General features: G+C 40.1%; 2 protein-coding genes across 2 annotated transcripts in view; one reads left to right on the top strand and one right to left on the bottom strand.

The window, feature by feature from the left end:
• smc1a (structural maintenance of chromosomes 1A) lies at positions 1-10,534 on the top strand. The gene is made up of 26 exons (XM_044352070.1): positions 1-399; positions 1,152-1,340; positions 1,694-1,806; positions 2,149-2,352; positions 2,655-2,893; positions 2,983-3,241; positions 3,563-3,703; positions 3,792-3,874; positions 3,973-4,072; positions 4,544-4,651; positions 4,745-4,930; positions 5,362-5,541; positions 5,680-5,826; positions 5,982-6,119; positions 6,205-6,321; positions 6,422-6,528; positions 6,649-6,790; positions 6,895-7,040; positions 7,146-7,299; positions 7,388-7,495; positions 7,717-7,873; positions 7,991-8,145; positions 8,254-8,405; positions 8,551-8,620; positions 8,747-8,857; positions 8,976-10,534. The coding sequence occupies exons 1-26, from the start codon at positions 291-293 to the stop codon at positions 9,054-9,056; spliced, it is 3,696 nt and encodes a 1,231-aa protein (XP_044208005.1). The 5' UTR covers positions 1-290; the 3' UTR covers positions 9,057-10,534.
• The window catches only part of LOC122982639 (dihydropyridine-sensitive L-type skeletal muscle calcium channel subunit alpha-1-like), a 20,194-nt gene continuing 7,688 nt past the window's right edge, over positions 10,293-22,798 (bottom strand). Inside the window, exons 17-45 of the mRNA XM_044352063.1 lie at positions 22,238-22,370; positions 21,968-22,097; positions 21,825-21,884; positions 21,207-21,313; positions 21,003-21,090; positions 20,770-20,877; positions 20,142-20,194; positions 19,892-20,038; positions 19,431-19,632; positions 19,123-19,281; positions 18,210-18,320; positions 18,039-18,122; positions 17,276-17,323; positions 16,673-16,699; positions 16,448-16,573; positions 16,282-16,347; positions 16,058-16,149; positions 15,809-15,968; positions 15,521-15,648; positions 15,298-15,394; positions 14,804-14,906; positions 14,596-14,697; positions 14,369-14,502; positions 13,804-13,929; positions 13,423-13,631; positions 13,258-13,322; positions 12,763-12,809; positions 12,598-12,672; positions 10,293-11,869 (exon numbers count right to left, since the gene is read on the bottom strand). Coding sequence (XP_044207998.1) covers positions 11,543-11,869; positions 12,598-12,672; positions 12,763-12,809; positions 13,258-13,322; positions 13,423-13,631; positions 13,804-13,929; positions 14,369-14,502; positions 14,596-14,697; positions 14,804-14,906; positions 15,298-15,394; positions 15,521-15,648; positions 15,809-15,968; positions 16,058-16,149; positions 16,282-16,347; positions 16,448-16,573; positions 16,673-16,699; positions 17,276-17,323; positions 18,039-18,122; positions 18,210-18,320; positions 19,123-19,281; positions 19,431-19,632; positions 19,892-20,038; positions 20,142-20,194; positions 20,770-20,877; positions 21,003-21,090; positions 21,207-21,313; positions 21,825-21,884; positions 21,968-22,097; positions 22,238-22,370 — 3,314 coding nt within the window. The 3' untranslated portion in view covers positions 10,293-11,542. The remainder of the gene's footprint in view (positions 11,870-12,597; positions 12,673-12,762; positions 12,810-13,257; positions 13,323-13,422; positions 13,632-13,803; positions 13,930-14,368; positions 14,503-14,595; positions 14,698-14,803; positions 14,907-15,297; positions 15,395-15,520; positions 15,649-15,808; positions 15,969-16,057; positions 16,150-16,281; positions 16,348-16,447; positions 16,574-16,672; positions 16,700-17,275; positions 17,324-18,038; positions 18,123-18,209; positions 18,321-19,122; positions 19,282-19,430; positions 19,633-19,891; positions 20,039-20,141; positions 20,195-20,769; positions 20,878-21,002; positions 21,091-21,206; positions 21,314-21,824; positions 21,885-21,967; positions 22,098-22,237; positions 22,371-22,798) is intronic.

Below are 22,798 nucleotides of genomic sequence, written 5' to 3' on the forward strand. Positions count from 1 at the left end.
CTCAAGGGTCTTCCTGTTGGATTGTAAAATGGCGCATTGTTGTCACAACCGCATCGCGTCTTTTTGAATAAGATTCACGAAGCTGTCTAAATTATTAACCTCACGATGCGTTTCATAATGTGACGAAAGATTGCTTAAGCAATAGACAGAGAGGTTCATTCAGTTTCGTGCATGCTTCTTCTTTGAGACAGCTTGTTGTCGGTAAACATCGGTTGTTAGCATTAGCCAGCTAACATTTTACTAGCAGACGTTCTCTGTATTTTCAGAAGAGCGGCACAAATATAACGACAATGGGTTATTTAAAACTGATAGAGATTGAAAACTTCAAGTCTTATAAAGGAAGACAGATCATTGGACCTTTTCACAAGTTCACTGCAATCATCGGACCCAATGGATCTGGTATGTTGTGATATTAACTAGCAGTGGATGCCAACTGCGTAAACATACGTTGCTAATGTCCTGTTGATGTCAGATACAACTTAGTATATGCATGCATGGGATGTATTTCTGCACATATCGTGATTTTCTGGACAGTAGTTAACATTATGCTGAATTTTAACGTCGCTGGCGTGTTGATTTGTGGCCATTGACCTGTGACGTTATTACTAATATTTTCTGTGCACATGCGCGAGTTCGTTGTGTACAATGTCAAACAATATGATTTTGTCTCCGTAAATGTATAATGTACATAATGATAATAAACTTTTATTTATATAGCACTTTTCAAAACACAGTTACAAAGTGCTTAACAATAAAAACAGAACACATTATTAAACATAAATACATTAAAACGAATAAAATGCCATAAAATATAAATGAAAGCAATTCTTAAAAAAAAGTGATTTAAAAGACGAAACAGTTTGAAACCCTGATCTCCTCAAGCAGGTCACATAAACTTAATGTTTTATTGAAGGGCTATTTGAATTGATTGGTTGTATTGTGCAAATATGCATCATAAACTGGTGGCTCTGTATATGTTTATATTCTGTGCTTTCAAACTACATTTGTATATATTACTGAACATCTGAATTTTCATCTTTCTCAAGATTGGTGTGTTTTACATTGAGAGCCACTAAATTGGAGACAAATTCCTTGTATGCGTAAACACACTTGGCTTGATGATTCTAAACATCTAAATGTTGTTGTTTTAGGAAAGTCCAATCTTATGGATGCCATCAGCTTCGTGTTGGCAGAGAAGACCAGTAACCTGCGTGTGAAGACTCTGAAGGATCTGATCCATGGAGCGCCTGTAGGGAAGCCAGCTGCCAACAGAGCCTTTGTCAGTATGGTGTACCAGGAGGACAATGGAGAGGAGCGCTCCTTCACAAGGATCATCATTGGTATGAACCGCCATTGACAGTTATGTTAGAATGTGTGATTCTTCTGCCAGAAATTGGAAGGCATGAGATTTGTGGTTCATGTATTTTGTTGTGCTTTCCAGTTCATGTAAGTTGAAGGAATTGAGCTGAAAGTAATGCAACATTTTTAAAAAATGAGTGTCAAGTTACGTCAGAGCTTGACACAGAGTATGAAATAATTTGAAACAAGATGTGATAGCCTTAAAATCCTGCCAGTATTATGTACATTGAAATGGACCTTATTTACTTTCCTTGGCAACACTGTTGCTCCCATCTTGTGTGTGTTCTTGATGAGCTAATGTTTCAGATGTTTTTTCTCTTTCAATGTGCATCAGGTTCCTCTTCTGAGTACCGCATCAACAACAAGGTGGTGGGCCTGCCTGAATACAGTGAAGAGCTAGAAAAACTCGGCATTCTCATCAAGGCTCGGAACTTCCTGGTTTTCCAGGTAAATTTTTTTTCTAAGAGAAATTTTCATAATGTTTCTGTACTTAGCTGTAGGTTTGCTGTCAGACTGTCTTGCATTATTTTTTATTAATAATATTGAATCAGTGATGAGTAAAATTCTGTATATCCGTGCTAGCAGGCTAGCATTTTTTTCCTTTAACTCCAGTACTCTTTGTGGTGGAAAAATGTAGCCATGCATGTGCCCTCACTGGGTAACATAGCATTGACTGTGACCCTGCCAATTAGAGTAGAAGAGCAAAGTATAGATGTTCTGATGTAAAATTAATATCTGGTAAGATGGTGTTTTCATCGTTAACCCCAATTTTGCTTATTCTGCCTCTAGGGAGCCGTGGAGTCCATCGCCATGAAGAACCCCAAAGAGCGTACAGCTCTGTTTGAGGAGATCTCACGTTCTGGAGAACTGGCCCAGGAGTATGACCGGAGAAAGAAGGAGATGGTGAAAGCAGAAGAGGACACACAATTCAATTACCATCGTAAGAAAAACATTGCTGCTGAGCGCAAAGAAGCCAAGCAAGAGAAAGAGGAGGTATGTACTATTTGTTGATTGAAAATAAAGTAGTGGAATTACATTTATTTCCATGTATTTGTGTTCTATTCAGTTTGTTGTTAAGATATGCGTAAGTTTTGACATTTCAATTATGTTGATTTGCGGCAAATTTTGTTCTTTCAGTGTTCTGTTATTTGTCTTCAACCCATTGCTGCCTATCTTGGCAAGGACACTCTTGAAAAACACATTGTTAACCTCAGTGAGGCCTCGTTGAATAAAAGCCAACATTAAGTTTATTGCATCCCACTTTCTGTGTTATTTTCCTGCCATCATTCTGCTAGGCTGAGCGTTACCAGCGTCTGAAGGATGAAGTGGCCAGAGCCAGTGTTCAGTTGCAGCTCTTCAAGCTGTACCACAACGAGACTGAGATTGAGAAACTAAACAAAGAGCTGGGCCAGCGGAACAAGGAGATTGACAAGGACCGTAAAAAGATGGACCATGTGGAGGAGGAGCTGAAGGACAAGAAGAAGGAGCTAGGCAGACTGATGAGGGAGCAGCAAACCATTGAGAAAGAGATCAAGTGAGTGACAATGATATAACGGCAATCTCAAAGTGTGTTGTGCCTTTTAATACCTAGAAAATGTGTTAACGACTTCACTATGTCCACAGAGAGAAGGACTCTGAGTTGAACCAAAAGAGGCCGCAGTACATCAAGGCCAAAGAGAACACTTCTCACAAGATCAAGAAGCTTGAGGCGGCACGTAAATCGTTGCAGAATGCCCAGAAGATGTACAAGAAACGCAAGGCTGATATGGATGAGTTAGATAAAGAGATGAGGGCAGTGGAGCTGGCCAAGCAAGAGTTTGAGGAGCGCATGGAGGAGGAGGCGCAGAGCCAGGGCCAGGATCTCACCCTGGAGGAAAATCAGGTCTGATATGGTAGAATGTTTTACACATTTAGGGGCTCCTTGATTCATTTCAAATAAAATATTAGTTGCAGGATTTTATTTAGTTTAGAAAACTGAAATACTGATACGTCCATGTTCCTATAAACAAAAATGCAGTCATGTAATTTTACCTTGAAATGTATTTGATAGAAAAATTGGAAAGTTAACAAATGCATATCTCAGGTTTTGTTGTGTGTGAATTGCATCTCAAACGTATGTGATAATTAAATCAGATGGATCTTAAAATATATATATGACTTGGCATAACCCTCTGTTTTTCCAACTTGGACATGTGTGCCTCAGGTCAAGCAGTACCATCGTCTCAAGGAGGAGGCGAGTAAACGTGCAGCCACATTGGCACAAGAGCTGGAGAAGTTCAACCGCGACCAGAAGGCCGACCAGGATCGTCTTGACTTGGAGGAGAGGAAGAAAGTGGAGACAGAGGTAAATAAGACACTGATGGCAGATTTGCCGGTGTCAGAATTAACTGATTTGAATGCATATAACCATAAATGTTGTTGTTTCTCTTCAGGCCAAAATCAAACAGAAGATTCGAGAAATTGAGGAAAACCAGAAGCGTATTGAGAAATTAGAGGATTACATCACCACCAGCAGGTATGCTGTGCTTAGTGCACTGAATTAAACGGCTGATTTTTGTAGTTTTCCTCCTTTACATTCCTTCATTCACACCATCTTGTCCTGTTACATTTCAGGCAGTCTCTAGATGAGCAGAAACGCATGGAGGAGGAGCTGACCGACGAGGTGGAGATGGCCAAGAGGAGGATTGATGAGATCAACATGGAGCTTAACCAGGTACACAATGTGCACAAAAGGAAACAAAGAAAAGAAGGCGACTCAAATGATGTCATCTCGATTGACTGTCTTCAGCATGCTGCATCCGTTAGAGGGTCTTGAGTTCATGTTTGTGTGCATCACCCTGTCATAGTCTCCTCAAGCATGCTGCATATATAGCTAACCTGTGCTCTGACTTCCTGGAAGTGAGAAATGGAAAACATAATTTCTCCATGTGACTCAATAGGCCTTTTATCAAAGCAGACATTTTTACTTGTCATAGCAGGAAAAGCACAAGTGTGACTAATGACGCTGAAGATGGGCTCCGTTCCATTTAGGAGTTCCATTAAGCAATACCAGTGAGCCAGCATGTACAAAACCGGGGCCCTGGCACAAGTGCACCTTTTTGATAATGCTATCAGTTTCACAAGTGTTTGACAGGCTATAAGGAAAGTCTATAAGGAATCTCATTACTGTTGGCTTTTACTGTAGGTAATGGAGCAGCTGGGAGACGCCAGGATCGACAGGCAGGAGAACAGTCGCCAGCAACGCAAGGCTGAGATCATGGAGAGTATTAAAAGACTCTACCCTGGCTCTGTGGTAAGTACAATATTATCAAACTTTTCATGCTTTCAAGACTACCTTTTCTCATATTAGTTTAGTAAAAATATGCGTCTCTTTTTCTTTCCTCAGTATGGTCGTCTAATTGACCTGTGCCAGCCCACTCAGAAGAAGTATCAGATTGCTGTGACCAAAGTGTTGGGCAAGAACATGGACGCCATCATTGTTGACTCTGAGAAGACTGGCAGAGACTGTATTCAATACATCAAGGAGCAGAGAGGAGAGCCTGAGACTTTTCTTCCTCTCGACTACCTAGAGGTAAATACTAGAAAGTACAGATATTAACTCTACGCAAGGGTCTTTATAGTAGTTGGAGAGTACAGTATTAAATCGGCAATTATAAACGGAATCATCAAATTTCATTAAAATTTAGGAGGAAGAGAGTGTCGGCCACAAAACAGTGTCTATTCCCAATAGAACCACACTTGACAAATTAAAAAATAGCAAGAATTAATTTAACTTAAAGCATCTTTTATCACTTTGATGAAAATGCAACTTGCATTTTTTTCATTAAAATACCATTAATGTAGGTGCTCAGTTTACAAGCCATGTTTTTACAGCCAACGATCGATTATTAATTTCTTGGATCAGGCACTAATTTTCCTGCTCACTAAAAACCAGTCAATGGGAACCTTAAATGACTTTAAATGTAAAAATGTCCGATATGCTTTTCTCTTGTCTTATCAAAGGTAAAACCAACAGATGAGAAACTGAGAGAACTGCGAGGAGCCAAGCTGGTGATTGATGTGATTCGCTACGAGCCTCCCCACATCAAGAAAGCCCTCCAGTATGCTTGTGGCAACGCCCTGGTCTGTGAGAATGTAGAAGATGCACGAAGGATTGCTTTTGGAGGGCCATACAGACACAAGGTAATTAATTTATTCATTCATTGGCAGTAATTACTATTAAAAGTCACCAGCTGAGCGTTAAGATATATTGGCACATTTTTGTAGATGTGAACCTTGTCAATTCTTCCACCTAATCTCTCCTTGTCTGCCCGTGTCCAGACTGTAGCCCTGGACGGTACCCTGTTCCAGAAGTCTGGAGTCATCTCTGGAGGAGCCAGTGACCTGAAGGCCAAGGCCAGGCGCTGGGACGAGAAGGCGGTGGATAAGCTCAAGGAGAAGAAAGAAAAACTCACTGAAGAGCTCAAGGTAACTTCTATCTTTCCTGAGTCAGTGTTAACTAGGGTGTGCTGAAAATGTTTGTTTCAAAACATGAATTGTTGTTGATAGTCACTGACTGCAGTTTGATGGATTCTTACTTCATGTAAACTCACATCAGTTCCCACTTACTGGTTTCCTTGTAGGAGCAAATGAAAGCCAAGAGGAAGGAGGCAGAGCTGCGTCAGGTGCAGTCTCAGGCACACGGTCTGCAGATGAGACTGAAGTACTCCCAGAGTGACCTGGAACAGACAAAAACTCGTCACCTCTCCCTCAACATGCAGGTACAGCCTGCTTACAGCTCAGCTCTTTGTCCTATTTATCACTGCTGTAGTGACTTGCATTAAAACTTTTGTTTGTGTCATGCAGGAGAAGTCTAAGCTGGAGAGTGAATTGGCAAACTTTGGCCCTCGCATCAACGACATCAAGAGAATCATCCAGTCACGTGAGAGGGAAATAACTGACCTTCGGGACCGCATGAACCTGGTGAGACTGACACAAAGAGAAGTCTGTTTAGACATCTGTTCATGGATACTGTATGTGTCAATGCAGTAACGTGTATGTTTGGGTTTGATTTTTTTTCCAGGTGGAGGATGAGGTGTTTGTGGAGTTTTGTAAGGAGATTGGAGTGAGGAACATCAGAGAGTTCGAGGAGGAGAAGGTGAAGAGGCAGAATGAGATTGCAAAGAAGCGGTGAGTTTAGAAATCATTTCGATTTTCAGTTCTAGTCCAGGTCTGTTCTTTTCATATCGTTAGTTAACTTGTTCCAGGTTGTCTGTGTGTTTTAACCCAACATCTTTCATTTTGTCTCAGTCTTGAGTTTGAGACCCAGAAGACCCGTCTTGGTATCCAGGTAGACTACGAGAAGAACCAGCTGAAGGAGGACCAGGAGAAGGTCATGATGTGGGAGCAGACCGTCAAGAAGGACGAGGCTGAAATAGAACGACTCAAGAAGGTAAAGACATTAAGTGAAGGATAAAAACTTACCTATTCTGTCTTCAATTTTTACCTCAATTTGTGTGTCTTTTTTGTCATCTTTCATGTCTTATCTTCCGGTAGGAGGAACACAGGCACATGAAGATCATTGATGAGACAATGGCCCAACTGCAGGATCTGAAGAACCAGCATCTCACCAAGAAATCTGAAGTCAATGATAAAAACCACGAGATGGAGGAGATCCGCAAAAAACTGGGTGGTGCCAACAAGTCAGTGACTGCAAACACACACATCAAATTTACTTTTTTATTATTTTGTGAATATAATTATTGCCTTTTGAGTTCTGCTACAAATTTTGTGTTTGTATATTCCAGAGAGTTAACTCAGCTCCAGAAGGAGGTGACAGCCATTGAGACCAAACTGGAGCAGAAGCGCAGCGACCGTCACAACCTGCTGCAAGCCTGCAAAATGCAGGATATCAGACTGCCTCTTCGGTCCGGAACAATGGACGATATCAGCCAGGGAGAGGTACACACAAACACAGTCATATGCGCTGTTTTATACTATTGTGATTAAAACAGAAAATCACATCCTCCTTTTTGATTTGCTGTTCCAGGGGAGTTCACAGACAGATGAGTCCAGCAGCCAGAGGACGTCCAGCAGCGTTCTAGCTAAAGAGGCTCTCATAGAGATCGACTACAGCAACCTGACTGAAGACCTTAAGGTAGCTAGTCCACTCAACACCCGGGCTTTCATTTAAAGTCTGACTCGACTTCTTCTCATTTTAGATAAATGTGATGTCAGCTCAATTTTTCTCTACACAGAACTTTACAAAACACAAAAGAGGAAAAATAACCACTTGCAACCAAGATCTGAGGAGTCTATTTTAAGCTACACTGGAGAAGTACATTTAATCTTGTTTTAACCCTGTTTGACTTTCAACAGGATGCGCTGTCAGAGGAGGAGATCAAGGCAGAGACAAACACTCTGCAGCAGCGTCTGAACGAGCAGCAAAGCATCCTTCAGAGGATCAGTGCACCCAACATGAAGGCCATGGAGAAGCTTGAGAGTGTCAGGGACAAGTTCCAAGAAACAAGTGACGGTAAGATGGCAGGATAATGGTAGAGGATGAGGTTAAACGAGGACGAGGAGGAGATGAAGGGGGAGGAAGCGATGCGGGTTAACAGTACCTCTCTCTGTGTTTCTGTTGTCGTTTCAGAGTTTGAGGCCGCTCGTAAGAGAGCCAAAAAGGCCAAGCAAGCCTTTGAGCAGATCAAGAAGGAAAGGTTTGATCGTTTCAACACCTGCTTCGAGTCTGTGGCCACCAACATTGATGAGATCTATAAGGCCCTTTCACGCAACAGCAGCGCCCAGGTATGTCTTCAAAATTATTTAGTTTTTATATTTTTATAATGACTATGTTATGCATTCAAAGTAAAACCTACAAGTGTGTCACCTATGAGTGTGTCTTTCTTTCTGTAGGCTTTCCTGGGCCCAGAAAACCCAGAGGAGCCCTACCTGGATGGCATCAACTATAACTGTGTGGCTCCAGGGAAGAGGTTCAGACCCATGGATAACCTGTCTGGAGGAGAGAAAACTGTCGCTGCCCTGGCTCTGCTCTTTGCTATTCACAGGTGAAACAAGGAAAGAATACAGAGGGAGTCTCTATGTTTGATTTAAAGAAAAATAGACTTTCCACAGTATTATTTATTGCTAAGTTTATGAAGATGTGTGCAGCACTGGAATATTGTTAACAATATCTCTCCTGCTTGTCTACAGCTACAAACCAGCCCCCTTCTTTGTCCTGGATGAGATCGACGCTGCTCTGGACAACACTAATATTGGCAAGGTCTGTTCTAAAATGAAATTTGATTCAGTGACTTGAGCTGTTTTATCAATGCTGCTTGTGATTTTTAATTATTATTGTTCATTATATTAAAAAAAGCATGTCATAACTTTCCTCCGTTCCCTCAAGGTGGCCAATTACATCAAAGACCAGTCGGTGCAGAACTTCCAGGCCATCGTCATTTCTCTGAAGGAGGAATTCTACACCAAGGCAGACTCACTCATCGGTGTTTATCCAGAGGTGTGTTTCTCAAAATGGAGTGCAAAATACTAAATCATTTACAGTATATATATCCATGAAGCCTTGACAGTTTGCCATACATTCAATAAAACTGATATTCCTTCTTTTCTACTCACAGCAAGGAGATTGCGTCATCAGCAAAGTGCTCACCTTTGATCTGTCTCAGTATCCTGATGCCAACCCGAATCCCAACGAATAGGACAAGCACTCCCAACACTGGCATTTTGGCAAGTCGGGTGTTCCATTTGCTACTCTTTACTCTGTAGTCACAGATCATGTATTCATTAGGTCCCACATGTTATTTCCTATTGTTTTTTTTTAAGTTTGTGTATTTTTTGGATATGCTACTGTAGTGAATTAGTGTTTTTTTTTTGTTTTGTTTTTTTAAAGTTGTGAGGGGTTGTTCTTTATAGATAGCGACAACCAGGATGTATGTACATTATTACAAGCCAGCCCTTTCTCAATTTGGCCATGCAATACTGATAATTATAGTGAATAAAAATGCATTGTAATCAAGTTAAAATGAAACCTTTTTAACAGACTGTAGAGTTTGTATCATGCTTCTTTCATGTGATAAAATGTGTGAATCAATTTCAGAGGTTTTATACTGTTTCTGGCCCTCTTTCCAATGGTGTGCTGTAAAGCTCTTGCCTGTCCTCTGTTGTGTGTACTAAAAGATGTATTTGCATTTTCATACGTGCTACTTTTTTTCTTTTTTCTTTTTCTTTTTTAAAGCTCAATCAGGAAGCTGTTGTTACAGTACGGTGGATACATTCCCGTGTGTGATAGCTGAATAAAACCCCTAGTTAGCTGCGTACGGTGGTGCTATAATGAGATCATGGAGTTTTGTCAAAACTGTCACCAGAAAATGATTGGAAAGGAAATATGCTGAGCTAATAAGGCTGAATGAATAACGACGGTCTCTTTATATTCCCTCAGTACCATTCTGAGTCAGCTTTAGGCAAATGGAAAACTCAACATGAGTAAGAGAAAATTCTGTCAGGTCTGTTTTATTGATCGCTTGGCTTCAATAAATAAAATTTGAATAATTTAAGCTTTTGACAGATTTGTGTTTCTGTTTTAAGGAATTTTCTTACTTTTATTTGAACCTGTTTGAACCCACAATGCAGCATGTATCTTGCTGTGGTAGTTTCCATTCCATAAGGAGGAGTCCATGCTTTTCCAGGCAAGACTATTTATAGAGGCTCTCAGTTTTCACACAGTAATTTCTGCAGGGGGCAGCGTCTTCAGCATGCACATATGTTCTCATCAAGGCTCCGTCTGCACTAACTGTCTCATTTCTATCTATTAGTCTTGATTATTATTTACTGGAGCAAACTCACCTTTAGTGGAAGGGACTTTTTCCTTTGCAGAATCACAGCCTGTATTGCCAGATTTTTTTGGGTTGTTTGCAGAAAGAAAACTAACACAGAAATGAATGTTTTGGATGATTTATTTCTCTTGCCAATGGTGAAAACACCAACGTAACATCAACCATAATGGCACAGATCCAGAAGTGAAGGAGAATCAAGGTGAGAGGTTGAGTATTAAAGTTAACTCAAACTATCTCCAAAACCTTGAGATGTGTTTGTAAAACACAGGCTTATCAGAAGATAATGTAAAAAAAAAAAAAAATTCCTCTGAAGGGCCTGCAAATGATTGCATGTAGGCACAAAACATGAAACAAGTGCAATATTGCAAAAAGTATGCCCATGCAGTTATCAATAAAATTTGTAATCAAACCCTGATGAGCTTTAAAGCTAAATCCATCATACTCCAGGTATGCTGAAGATACATTCTCTGTCCGGGTCCACCTATCATTATTACATAGGTATTACATATTTATGTTATTAAAGAACATAAAACCTATAGCAGTAAAGTGACTTGGAGAAAAAAAAACTACAGTGTAGTGTAATACAACTAAATCTTTGGATATTAAGTGAACCTCTTTGTCCAAAATTGAAAAAACAACAAAAAAGATGTTTCCTCTTTAAAATCTGCTGATAACCAACTGCATTTAAGAACAGTGGTGAGCAGGAGAAAACTTGGTAAATTCCGGTAATAAAAGGCAAAAATATCAAGTCCTTACGGATCAGAGGGCTCTGTTTTAGTAACAAAGAGAAAATGCTTTTATTTGCATCATTATATCAGCAACAGAGCCCTTACTGATTTTCCATCGAAGTTTTCTGGGCTCAGAAACTCAGTCATCACTTCCCCAGGGTCCTTTTCGATTGTCCTCAATGAGCTGCAGCACATTAAAGGAGCTGCCTGCTTCCTGTATTCACTGAGTCACTTAATCAGCGTTCACCTTCTTACCTCCCTCAGTGAGGCTTGAGTCAGGCACTCAGCCCACTCACATGGTTGTCTCATATGGAATGGATAACCTCAATAAACGCCACAAAGAAAGAAGTGCGTCAATCCTTTCGCTCTCAGATAAGTTAGTGTTTTTATTAGTTCCAATAAATCTGAAGATGTTTTCGTCATCAGATATATGGTTTCTCATTGGTTAAGTTTCAACCACATTTGACAAAATATCAAACCTGAGCCAACCTGCTTTTCAGACCTTAAACCAGGCTAGTAGATACAGACTTTCACAGGGGCAACGAGCTCGATAAAGTGAGGTGAGGTGGAGCCACCTAGAAGTGTTAAAAATCACGATAACCATGTCCACTCAAGTGACAACCTCTAAACTTTGGAGTTGGCCTCAGTCGCCTCCTGTCTATTCTGAACGGGGATGGAGGGAATCATGGGGATCGGACGTTTCTTTCTCCTCATGGGCACTTCTGGCTGGTCCGTTTCCTGTGCTGCCACGGCAGGGGCACGAGGAGGGACGGGGACAGGACGTCTCTTTTTGATAGAGGCGATGCGGCCGGAGCGTTCTTTGAGGATACCCTGAGCTACGCCCTCCATCTCATCTACAGTTGTGTGCATGGCATCAGCCATCTCCTTCTTAGTCTCAGAGACAAATCCAGGGTCTCTGGCCAGAGAGGCAAGACCGCCCTCTACTAGAGCCTGGAAAAGAAAACAACCTGCTGTAATGTTTTCATATATTATTATTAGCGGTAATTCACCAACCTTAGACCCAAAGCTCCTGCTCTATTAAGTTATACTGTTATTACGGTGCAATTTCATGCATTACATTTTGAATACTGCAAATGATTATGTGATATTTTATTGCACCCTGCAGAGGAAGGAACGCAGGCTCAGCTACAAAAGAACACTGGAGCACAGTTTGTATCTTTGTCAAACACATTTGAGATACTGAAACACCCTGCAATTCAACTAAAATGTTCTTTTATAAATTTTGACTCTGAACTCTGTTCATACACTGAACAGCAGAGACATTACAGATGTCATCTAGAAACTTATTGTGTAGCTGCCAAATGGAACAACTTTGAATCATAGCTTTACATTTAAAAAGCTCACTTGAATGTTACAGTTCAATTAAAATATCTTATGTCCTGCAGATTCAGTCAGTAATTCAGTTTGTCCATCTACTGGGTTATCCAGCTGTTGTTGAGATAAATGTGCTGAGTTCCTGAACAAATCAAAACTGAACTGAATGTACTTTTTAAGGAGACAAAAATGTCATTCAGTCCAGACTAGGTTTAATTTATGTCCAAGAAATTATCCCAATCTGGAAAATGGAGTTAGGTTTATTAGCACCTACAGTATCTACTCATCTCTATCTGACTTTCCTGCTAACAGAGGTGGCTGGTCAGACGTCCCTCCTCACTTACCTCCTGGACAAGCTGGTCAGCTGCAGCGTGGGAGGTTTGACTCTGACTATCATCGTAGTTAGGGTCATAAGGAAACTACAAAGAAAAGAAGTGCATCCATACACTGTATAAATGAGCTATTCATCATCATGTATGCTGGATGAGCCAGACATTATCAAATACTACCTGTGTTTTTCCTGTTCTCACTGTGAAGTTCCAAGAGTGCAGGTTGTCTGAAAAAGGAAGAATAAAGAAAAACAAAACTATTTCATAAATAATGTAATGAACAATAAGAAACTTCTCAGTTGTGAGGATTCGCTGTTTTTCTTTGTCTTATGTGACAGTAAACTGAATATAAGCATTGGTCAGAAAAAAACCTGCAGTTTGATGACATCACCTAGGAGTTTGTGTAATTGTAATGAGCATTTTTATTCCATTTTCTAACATTTTATTGACCAAATGATTAATCAATTGAGAAAAATAATTAGCAAATTAATCGATAATGAAAATAATTGTTAGTTGTAGCTCTACTCATTTGCCTAATATTATTTTGCTGAGCTGGAATTTTACATTTTGACCAATGTTCAATGTAAATTGCCTGAAAAAACACTTAACACTACTTACTGGTACACTAATTCTCAAGTGTGTTTTGAGGCCTGGAGAGACTCTGTTTATACATACCTGTCTCTGCATCCTCATTGGGATTGTAAAGGCCTTCAGGACTGCCTTCTCTTTCAAATGAAAATCTGAAAAACAACAAAAATCACCAGCCATCAGACATGTCCACCCACTGTAAATATACGTCATGTAGTCTCCTTGGTGGATGGGAGTGTGGTTGGTACTCACTCGGCGAAGGCGTTGTTATTAGTGTTGCTCCTTAGTGAAGTTGTGGGGAAAAACTCGGTAGTGGGCTCCAAGGCAGCGGAGTTTGGTGGAGAATCAGGCTGGCTGTCGGAGAACTTGAGGGGCCGCTGGTTGGTCATGTGTGGGGGCAAAGCGTTGTCAGGCTCAGCGGAGAATGAATCCATCCGGTTCCCAAACAGAGCGTGTGAACGCTGGAAATACAGAGCAAAGCAAGCACACATGCAGGCATTATCCCCTGATAATTCAGTCCAAAAATCGAAACTGACATTCACCAAAACTAGCGCTACAAGCCTTCCACCTTGTTGACAATGCTAATCCAGAATATGTGCATCAGTATGTGTGTTCTGCCAGGTTGCTTCTCACCTGGTAAATGGCCTCTTCTCCAGCCTCCTCCATAGCTCTGTCCATCTCCTCCTCATTCTGCAGGTCTCCTGAAATGGCCCTGTGCATCTCTGGAACCGCCTCTTCCTCTATGTTCCTCAAACCCGCCTAGAAAAAATGTGGAGGATGGTGAAAATTCAGACCAGAGGCATACAGCAGTGTGTTCACAAGGAGAGGAAGAAGAGGAAAGATTAAGTTAGTGTAAGAAGAAAAGCAAGAGGAGAGATGTAGGCTGGGTTACACTAAGAGAGAAGTAAGATTTGGTAACAGAGGAGAGCATAAAAAAACTTGCTTGATTTATTTGTGTCATAAGAGCCTAAAGAGAAATAATATGCATTCACATTTTTGCATGGCATGCTATTCTGAAAAATTATTGATACTGGTAACACATCAACGTTTAACCCTAACCTGTAACCCAAACCCACATCTCCAGTGAATACTCGTGTCCAATTTTCAGTTATAATAGAGTAATTTTCTGTCTGGCATTTTAAACATTATAATAATAGTGTGATTTAAATCCCACCATGTCCCAAAATGGGCTGCTCACCTGGATCTCTGGGCCTGAGGCGTTCTTCTTAGTGGGTCGGTAGCCGTAATACTCTTCCTGGCGCTTCAAGAACTTACGGAAATGGTCCTGGAGCAGGAAGGTGGCGTAGAATTTCCCCACAGTCACCTCATCATCTATAACCCAGTCAAATCACAGTACTGTCAGTGTGAAAAGTACTGGATTACATTGTAAATATCATGTAATTCTATTTTCATCAACAGACTCACCTCCTATTGGGGGGATGACCTGATCTAAAAGTTTCATACTGGTGCGTTTCCAGATTTGCTTTATAATGGCTCTCAGCTCCTCGTTGGCCTGCTCAAAGTTACCTGTTAATAACAACCCATGAAAATGTAATAAGATTACAATATCTACATAAAACTGAAGCAAACACATTATTGTATAATAACTGTAATCTGAAACGATGAACTGTACCTTCTGTTTTGATCTTGAGTGCAGTCCTGACCAGAGCAAACAGGGTGGCATTGAAGGTGACAGTGCCGTCACCGTTGAGCGGCATGTTCATACCAACCAAGCGCTGCGGACAAGAAGTCCAAAGAATTTGGGCACCAGTGAGGAACAGAACAGAGCATGTTTTTTTTTCCTTTTTATAGTTTTATAAACTTACTTAATTCAATGTATCTACTAATGTCATCATTATCGTTTATTAATATTATTTTAGGTGGGGGAGGGAGGCTCGGGAGGTAGATGAAGTGAACATGGGAGGGCTTTGATGTGTGAGAGATACTATGTATAATTTTCCAAACCTTCTGACACTGTCACAGTCCTGTTTATTGATATTTTCAATCAGGATAATATGCACAATGTCCATCAACAGTGCTTTTATTCTATTGTTAATGTTACCATTTAACATGCATGAACCCCTATTAACTCCCTGTGTCTTTGATCCTGTTCATAACTGTATGTACCTTGCACGCAGCACGATGAGGACAGAACTTGCCAAAGCCCAGTGGAGGCTGGATGCGTCGCAGCAGTGTCACTACATCCAGATGTTTAATTCTCCCCCTGTTAGATAAGAGAAACATTTTATACTCATCTTGAATGGCACCCACTTAAACCTGACTTAATCCCGGGGGTTAATTGAGGATAAATAAATTGAGAATGAGATTTCGATGTGGTGTTTAGGCTTACGTGGCTTCAGGGTCATATTCAGCCCAGATCTTCTTAAACTCGTCCAGATGGTGTGGACCAAGGAGAGACCAATCACGGGTCAGGTAGTCGAAGTTGTCCATGATGACAGCTACAAACAGGTTGAGGATCTAAAGTAGGCAAGAAAAAAAGATGCTTATTCATACAAAAAATGTTTCTGTTTTAATTATTTTTTTTCATCACATAAGGATTGTTAAAATATGACAACAAACACTAAGAATAACACTATGCAGCTAAAAGATATATGAAGACTTTTTGGCTGTTGCTCACCAGGAAGGCACAGAGACAGTAGAAGCTGAGGAAGTAGAAGACAGCAAAGTTGGACCCGCAAGTGTACTCCTCTCCTGGCAGGAAGTCAGACTTGGGGTCGCACTTCTTCCCATACATAGAAGCCATCATGACCTCCTGCCAAGCCTCTCCAGTAGCACATCTGGACACATAAACCACAGTGAGATCTTGACTCAGTTTTTGATCTTGGAACCAAAGACCTTTGAACGTCATCCTGGCTTAGACACTCACCGGAATAACATGAGAACAGCCTGAGGGAATGTCTGGAAGTTGTTGTTGCGGTTGATTTGGGTGCCATCCACTAAGGCTACCTTCCCGAAAATCTGAAGGGTTGTTAAAATCCCAGTCAAAATCAGTGCAGGAATTTGTCTTATTTGTATTTTAGGCAGAAGAACTGCAGTCAATAGAGGTTTATGTAATGCTTTCCTCCAGAAAATAAATACTGAAGACTGTACCTGCATCCCAATGACAGCATAGATAAAGAAGAGCATCACGATGAGCAGAGCTACATGAGGGAGAGCCTGAAAACACAAACAAAACAGTCAAATCATTGAAGAGTGACCACAGGGCAGAAGAGTGGAGAATAACAATGGTGATGATGACGACCACAGTGTGACAAACCTGGAAAGACTTGATGAAGGTCCACAGCAAGTTGCGAATGCCCTCCGAACGGTTCAGCAACTTGACCAGACGCATGACACGGAAGAGTCGGAAGAACGTGATGGAAACTGAGGCATTTTCAGCAGCCTGCGGACAAAAAGACAAAAAGAGTTTGATGAAAAGAAAACTTTAGAAAAAAACAGAAAAACATTGCTTATTTGAAATACTGGGAGAGTTTTGGCTTACCGCAATTACTTGCATGGGATTTGTCTCCTGCACAAAGTAGAAGAAGATACAATGTAGTGTAGTTGAGTTATATTTGACTGTATATATGTATACTATCATTAATGGGAGACCTAACATACATGGCACTGATCAAAAATTATGTCAAACATTATTATTGTATGCTTTACAATCTCAAAATAGTGTTAATATTAGATTCAATTCTTCCACCTTTCATGAGTTACAAAGCTTCCAAAATTCAGGTCTTAGTTGCTAAAAACTAGAACAGCTGCAATTTGTAACTCATGCAAAATAAACAATATACACACACTTTATTGTAAAAATATTAACAGTTTTCAGTCAATCCAGCCATCATTAATACTTGCAGCGGCTCTCTTTCTATAAACTATTCGAGCCATACTGGAACACAATATAGCAAATACCTTGCTATATCCTATCTTACATTTGCTCTGTAAGATGAGACAGCCAGTAGAAACACAGATGTTTCACCAGCAGTAACCCAGTTTGAGCCACACGAGGTTCAGTACAGTTTAGTAGAGAACATAGTGGAGTGCTCACACAGCAGGCTCATGCAGCAGTGCAGTGCAGTGGAGATCAGATATTTACAGCGCAGCCATGGAGACAGTACAGTCCTCCACTGGAGGCCAGGGCAGTCTGTGAAGGATAGACAGATGAGGAGTGAGATGCATGGAGGACAAAGGGATTGAGGGGGACTGAGAAGAAAATGAAGCAAAAGAAGAGGCAGAAGAGGAAGAGTAGATGAAAGAGAGGATTTGAAATAGGTTTGGATGGAGAATTTGCTTCAAGCTTGTGTTTGTGGATGAAAAAGATGAGGACAATGCAGTGCAACAATGGAGAGAAACAACTGTCACTGGCCAGAGAAAACATTGAGTTTGTGTAGCAGGACCGCATAAAATAATTCATCAATCAATACTGTGCTCTTTTTAAAATGCCTTGAACAACACACAAACATTGAGTCACTGAAAATACTGTAATGGATCATTGTGGAAATAATGGAATAATGGAAAGTTCAGTGGTGATGGAGATGGCAATGCTTCTGAGGTTGCACCAGGCACTGAGGAGGGTGAGAGAAGTGTTGAGGTGGGAATGGCCAACAACAGTACTGACCATGTCCTGTGAGCTAGTTCTGCCGGCACCAATCAGTTTTTGGGCCTCGATAATATGCTTCTGGGTCAGAGCATTGAATAAATACATTCAGTCATTTCAATACAAATCACACTATTGACTGGGAATGTCTCATTAAGACAGCACAAGGGACTTTCAAATACAACACCTGCAATATGAATCTGATATCTGTGGAATTGATTAGAACAGATTAAAACATATAAGTTTTATGATTTGTACTCACATCAACTTCACTCAGGATGACATCAACGACGCTACCGATGACAATGATGAAGTCAAACACGTTCCAGGGGTCTCCAAAGTAGCCCTGTTCAGACAGATAAAGCACTGATGACACAGTAGGACACTAGACTGGGTAGATCGCTGTTTGAAAGACCAACGTTGAAGGCTTTACCCTCGCTTTGAAGGCCATGAGCTTGAGAATCATCTCCACGGTGAAGAGCACGGTGAAGATCAAGTTCAGAGTGTCTGACAGTTTGGTCACATGGTCTGACTGGTTACAGTGCTGTTTAAAAAGGAAAGCAAATGTTAATCTTTGCATGTTACAGCTATTAATTTGACATACTATTATTACAGAATGTTTAAGTGAAGATAATTAGATGTTACGTTAGGAAATGCTAATATTAGAGCAATATACTGGCTTGAAAAGTTTCTCTATATAATTTCTCTATAAAATTCAATATTCATGAACAAGCAACATCAAAGTTAAAAAAACATCTTTTATTTATTAAGGATTTAACACTCAAAAACTCAGCTAATCTGCTTTATCAGTACTGTGTATGTGTGTGGTTTCATCAGATTTGATTAATAGTGACCACAAAACCCCCAAATTCTGATTCAAGTGTTACTAAATCCTGATTAGCACAGAAGTGAATGATTTCACATTTTCCAGTTGAGCCCCAAAACTTTTTGAACTTTGGCAGGATTTAGTGTTTTCATGTGGGACCCCATCACTCTTAGTAAGAAGATGATTGAGAAAATAAGTTTTCAGGGCCTTTAAAGGATAAGTCCGTTTTTTTTTCACAACTTGAATCTGTACAGCAAGATTTTGCAAATTAATTCACAAAGAAATATGTAGGGCACACTGAATTAATGCTGCAAACTACCCCAAAATTAATTAGTCTGGGAAAGTTTCCATTTTCTCATTAATTAAATGTTATAGCACACACTGAAGGCTTGTGATTTTGGCATAGAAATAATTACACTCACATCTAAAGATACTGAGTATTGAAACGGAATATTGTCTGTCAGCAGCCTCAATGCATTATCAGTGTTTTTAGGTTGATACATGACCTTAATCTACATACCTGCATGCCCAGACACAAGGTGTTGAGCATAATTAGGAAGAACATGAGGTACTCAAAGTAGCAGGAGGTGACTATATACCAGACCCTGTACTGGTAGGGATTTTTGGGGATGTAGCACCTCAGAGGACGAGCCTTCAGGGCGTACTGCACACACTGACGCTGAAGGGAGGCAGAACAGACAGAAGGGGGGTTAAAAGAAAAATAATTACTTATTCTACTCACACTTGAGTAATATGTTTTAGATTTTACTGGGAATGACATGGTTTCTCCCACTATCCATAACTTTATCTATGTGGGTTTCAGTGCACCTGGTTCTTGTCCAGCTCACAGTCCTTATACTCCTGCTCGCCTTGCTCCTGGAAAGTGACAATGACGAAGCCCACAAAGATGTTCATCATGAAGAAGGCGATGAGGATGATGTAGACGATGAAGAAGATGGAAACGTCCACACGATTGTTGAAGACAGGGCCCATGTCTTCTTTGTCTGCATCTATGGCTCTGTATAACAGTCTGGGAGAAGAGGGGATATTGGCAGAACAAAGTTCAAAAATCAGAGATACAATAAGTCTAATTTGTATAGATGGAATTTATAATTCAGCAGATTAAAAAGGAAATATTGCCTCTTTCACCATCTCTCGCTCCAGGCAATGGAATTACTTCCAACCCAATATCCACATAATAAGATATTCTGTCTAACTCAATCACATAGGATTGAAAAAAATTCTATCAAAGATGCAATTTGTCAAATAAAAACGTATTCTGTGCTTACTTCGGCCAGCCCTCAAAAGTGGAAACAGTGAAGAGAGCCAACATGCCGTAAAGCACGTTGTCAAAGTTAAAGTCACTGTTTATCCATTCTCTCTTAGCCACCACTGTGTCCTGTAGGGAATTCTCCATGTGCTTCAAGAAGGATCCCCTGAGAAAAGATACAGCGAATGGTCACTCTAAAATAGCACTTGCAGTTTACAGTTTTTATACATCAGAAGAAATGCATGATGTGTGAAAGATGTTTGCCTTACTGGCATTCCTCCGCAGTCATTTTGACCGTGTCTGTGCAGCTGTAGAATTTACCCTGGGAGGGAAAGAATTAGTGACACATTTTATACACATGCAGCAAAGCCTCTATACATGGAAGACTTTAAATGTCAGATGAAAACAAGTCAAAAAAAGAAATAAAGTGAAATACAATACACATTACATTACATTACAGAATACATGTGCCAATTATTTAGCCTTTTGTCTTTAATAACTGAATGAATTGTTTTATATTGTGACATGAATTTTCCATACCACCTTAAAATCAACACTGAAACACAGAAAACAAAGGATGTGCATTTCAGTGTTGTCTGGCAGAGAGCAACATAGACCTGCCAACACTTTGGGAAATTTTTCTTTTTGAGATGGAGACACACTGTTCATGCCAAAATAAAAAAAACAATCAACTGTCATGGACATTTCTCCCCATCTTCTCAAGAAAAATAATAACATAGTAAATGCACAGATAAAAAAGAAATACAATTAACAATGTATATTGTATTTTAATTTATTTATTTGTTTGATTTGTTTTCATTTGGGCATTTAAACTTGTCTATATCTATACTTACAGTAGATTAATTTGCAAATGTTACCTTTAAGGTAAAAACTTACCTTGAAGAGTTGCACTCCTATACAGGCAAACATGAAATTCAGCAACATGGTGACCAGGACGATGTTCCCAATGGTTTTTATGGCCACAAACACACACTGGACCACATGCTGTCAATAAAGACAAACAATATGTAGGTTAAAGAAATGTTAAAACCACTGCATACTGATTCAAGGTACAGATTTGTGGAAACATAGAGATGTTGTGGGCGGGGTTATGTATGTATGTGTTGTACCTTTAATCCTTTAGCTCTGTTGATCGCCCTGAGAGGCCTCAGCACCCTCAACACCCTGAGAATCTTCACCACAGAGATGGCACTAGATCTGCACACAACACATGACAAACACCAATCTTGATATGCACATCAAGAATAACTAAGAGAAAAAAAATAATGAGGACATTCTATATCTAATGTGGCAATCCCAAAATGTAAACTCACTCCATTCCCATAGAAAGCAGGGAGACTCCAACCACAATCAGATCCAGGATATTGAAGGAATTGCGACAGAAGGAGCCCTCGTGCATGAATGCACCATATACTGTCATCTGTCAGTTAGATATGATACAGTTAAACCCAGAATACTGAACCAAGACAATGATTTTGTTTTACAAGAGAAAGAATGAGTTACATTGAATGTTATGAGCTTTTATCACCTTTTTATGCAGGTAACTGAATTTAGTATTTGGTGTTCAGCTGGGCTACTACCATCATTGTGAGTTAGGTAAGTCTGCATATTCAGTTTCTTAATGTGGTATCTCAGAGGAAATCAGCATCATTCTTTCAGATGCTCCTCCTCAATGTAAAACTGTTTCTGTATAATGTGGGAATTTTTCGTTTCATTTTCATTTTGATGGTTTTAATTCTGTTTCTGAGGCTGCTCAAGAGAACAGGAGGCTTTTTTTCTGAAAACAATATGGACAAATTTAAACACACAGAATATCAGATTCAATCAAAAAAAATATCAGTATCAGTTATCTGGTATTTCAAACCACATCAGTCAAATACACATAAGGCATACAATTAAATATACACCACATTACATGCTGTTGAATTTACCTTCAGTACAATCTCAATAGTGAACACAGTTGTGAAGACAATGTCAGCATAGGCCAAGATCTGGATGAAAACAAGGGCAGGATTGTTATTCTTCTTCTTTCAACAGTTAATGTTTAATCTGTAGTGCTAGACCTGGTTGTTACCTGGTTTCTATAGGACTTGGGATCAATGGGGTCCTCAGCTGCCAGGGAGATGGAGGAGAGGAGGATAAACAGGAGGATTAAGTTGGTGAAGGACGAGGCGTTGATGATCTTGTAGCACAGTTTACGGAACCTGGATACCAGCGGATAAACAAATGTAAGCACACACACAGACACGTAGTACATGTGTTCACAAATAGATAAAAAAAGACAACACTGAAATATAACCACTCTGACATCTGTTATTCTCAGGTTGGTATGTCTGGTGCCTACTTGTTCTGAGGGCCAAAGATGAAAAAGGAGCTGGCTTCAGGCAACGGAACAGCTTCCTCCTTTAGCTGCAGGTCGGCCATTGGTCGGGGCCGAGGGCTGATGGGGATTTCAGGCTCTTCCTCTTCGTCGTCACCTACCATGTGGAAGAAAGCAAAGGTTGGCAGACTCAAAATTATATACAGCCATGACAAACCTCCTTATTGGTGGTATTCAAAGAAGCTGCAAGATGTAGCCAATTAAAAAAAATCCATTCTTGGAAAAAAATAAATCTCTCTATACTTAATCATGTAGTAGGCTTTATATGGTAGTCATCAGAGTAGTGTGAAAATGGCCTAACTTTAGATCCTGCTATAAACCCAGCTCAGGGGATTGGCTGAGTCTAATAATAATGAGGAGTTACTATACTTATACTGTAACATAGCCAAGACAGCAGCACTGGTAAACAGCCAGTGTAATGAATACAAATTCCTGCAATCAGTAACCTCCTTCTGTTACAACCACACTGGTGAAAAAAGTGGGAGGTTCAGAAGTCAGAGATGCAAGAAAATTAGAACATTTAGT

The sequence above is a fragment of the Thunnus albacares genome, chromosome 5 (assembly GCF_914725855.1).
Source record: "Thunnus albacares chromosome 5, fThuAlb1.1, whole genome shotgun sequence".
NCBI classification, from domain to species: Eukaryota; Metazoa; Chordata; class Actinopteri; order Scombriformes; family Scombridae; genus Thunnus; species Thunnus albacares.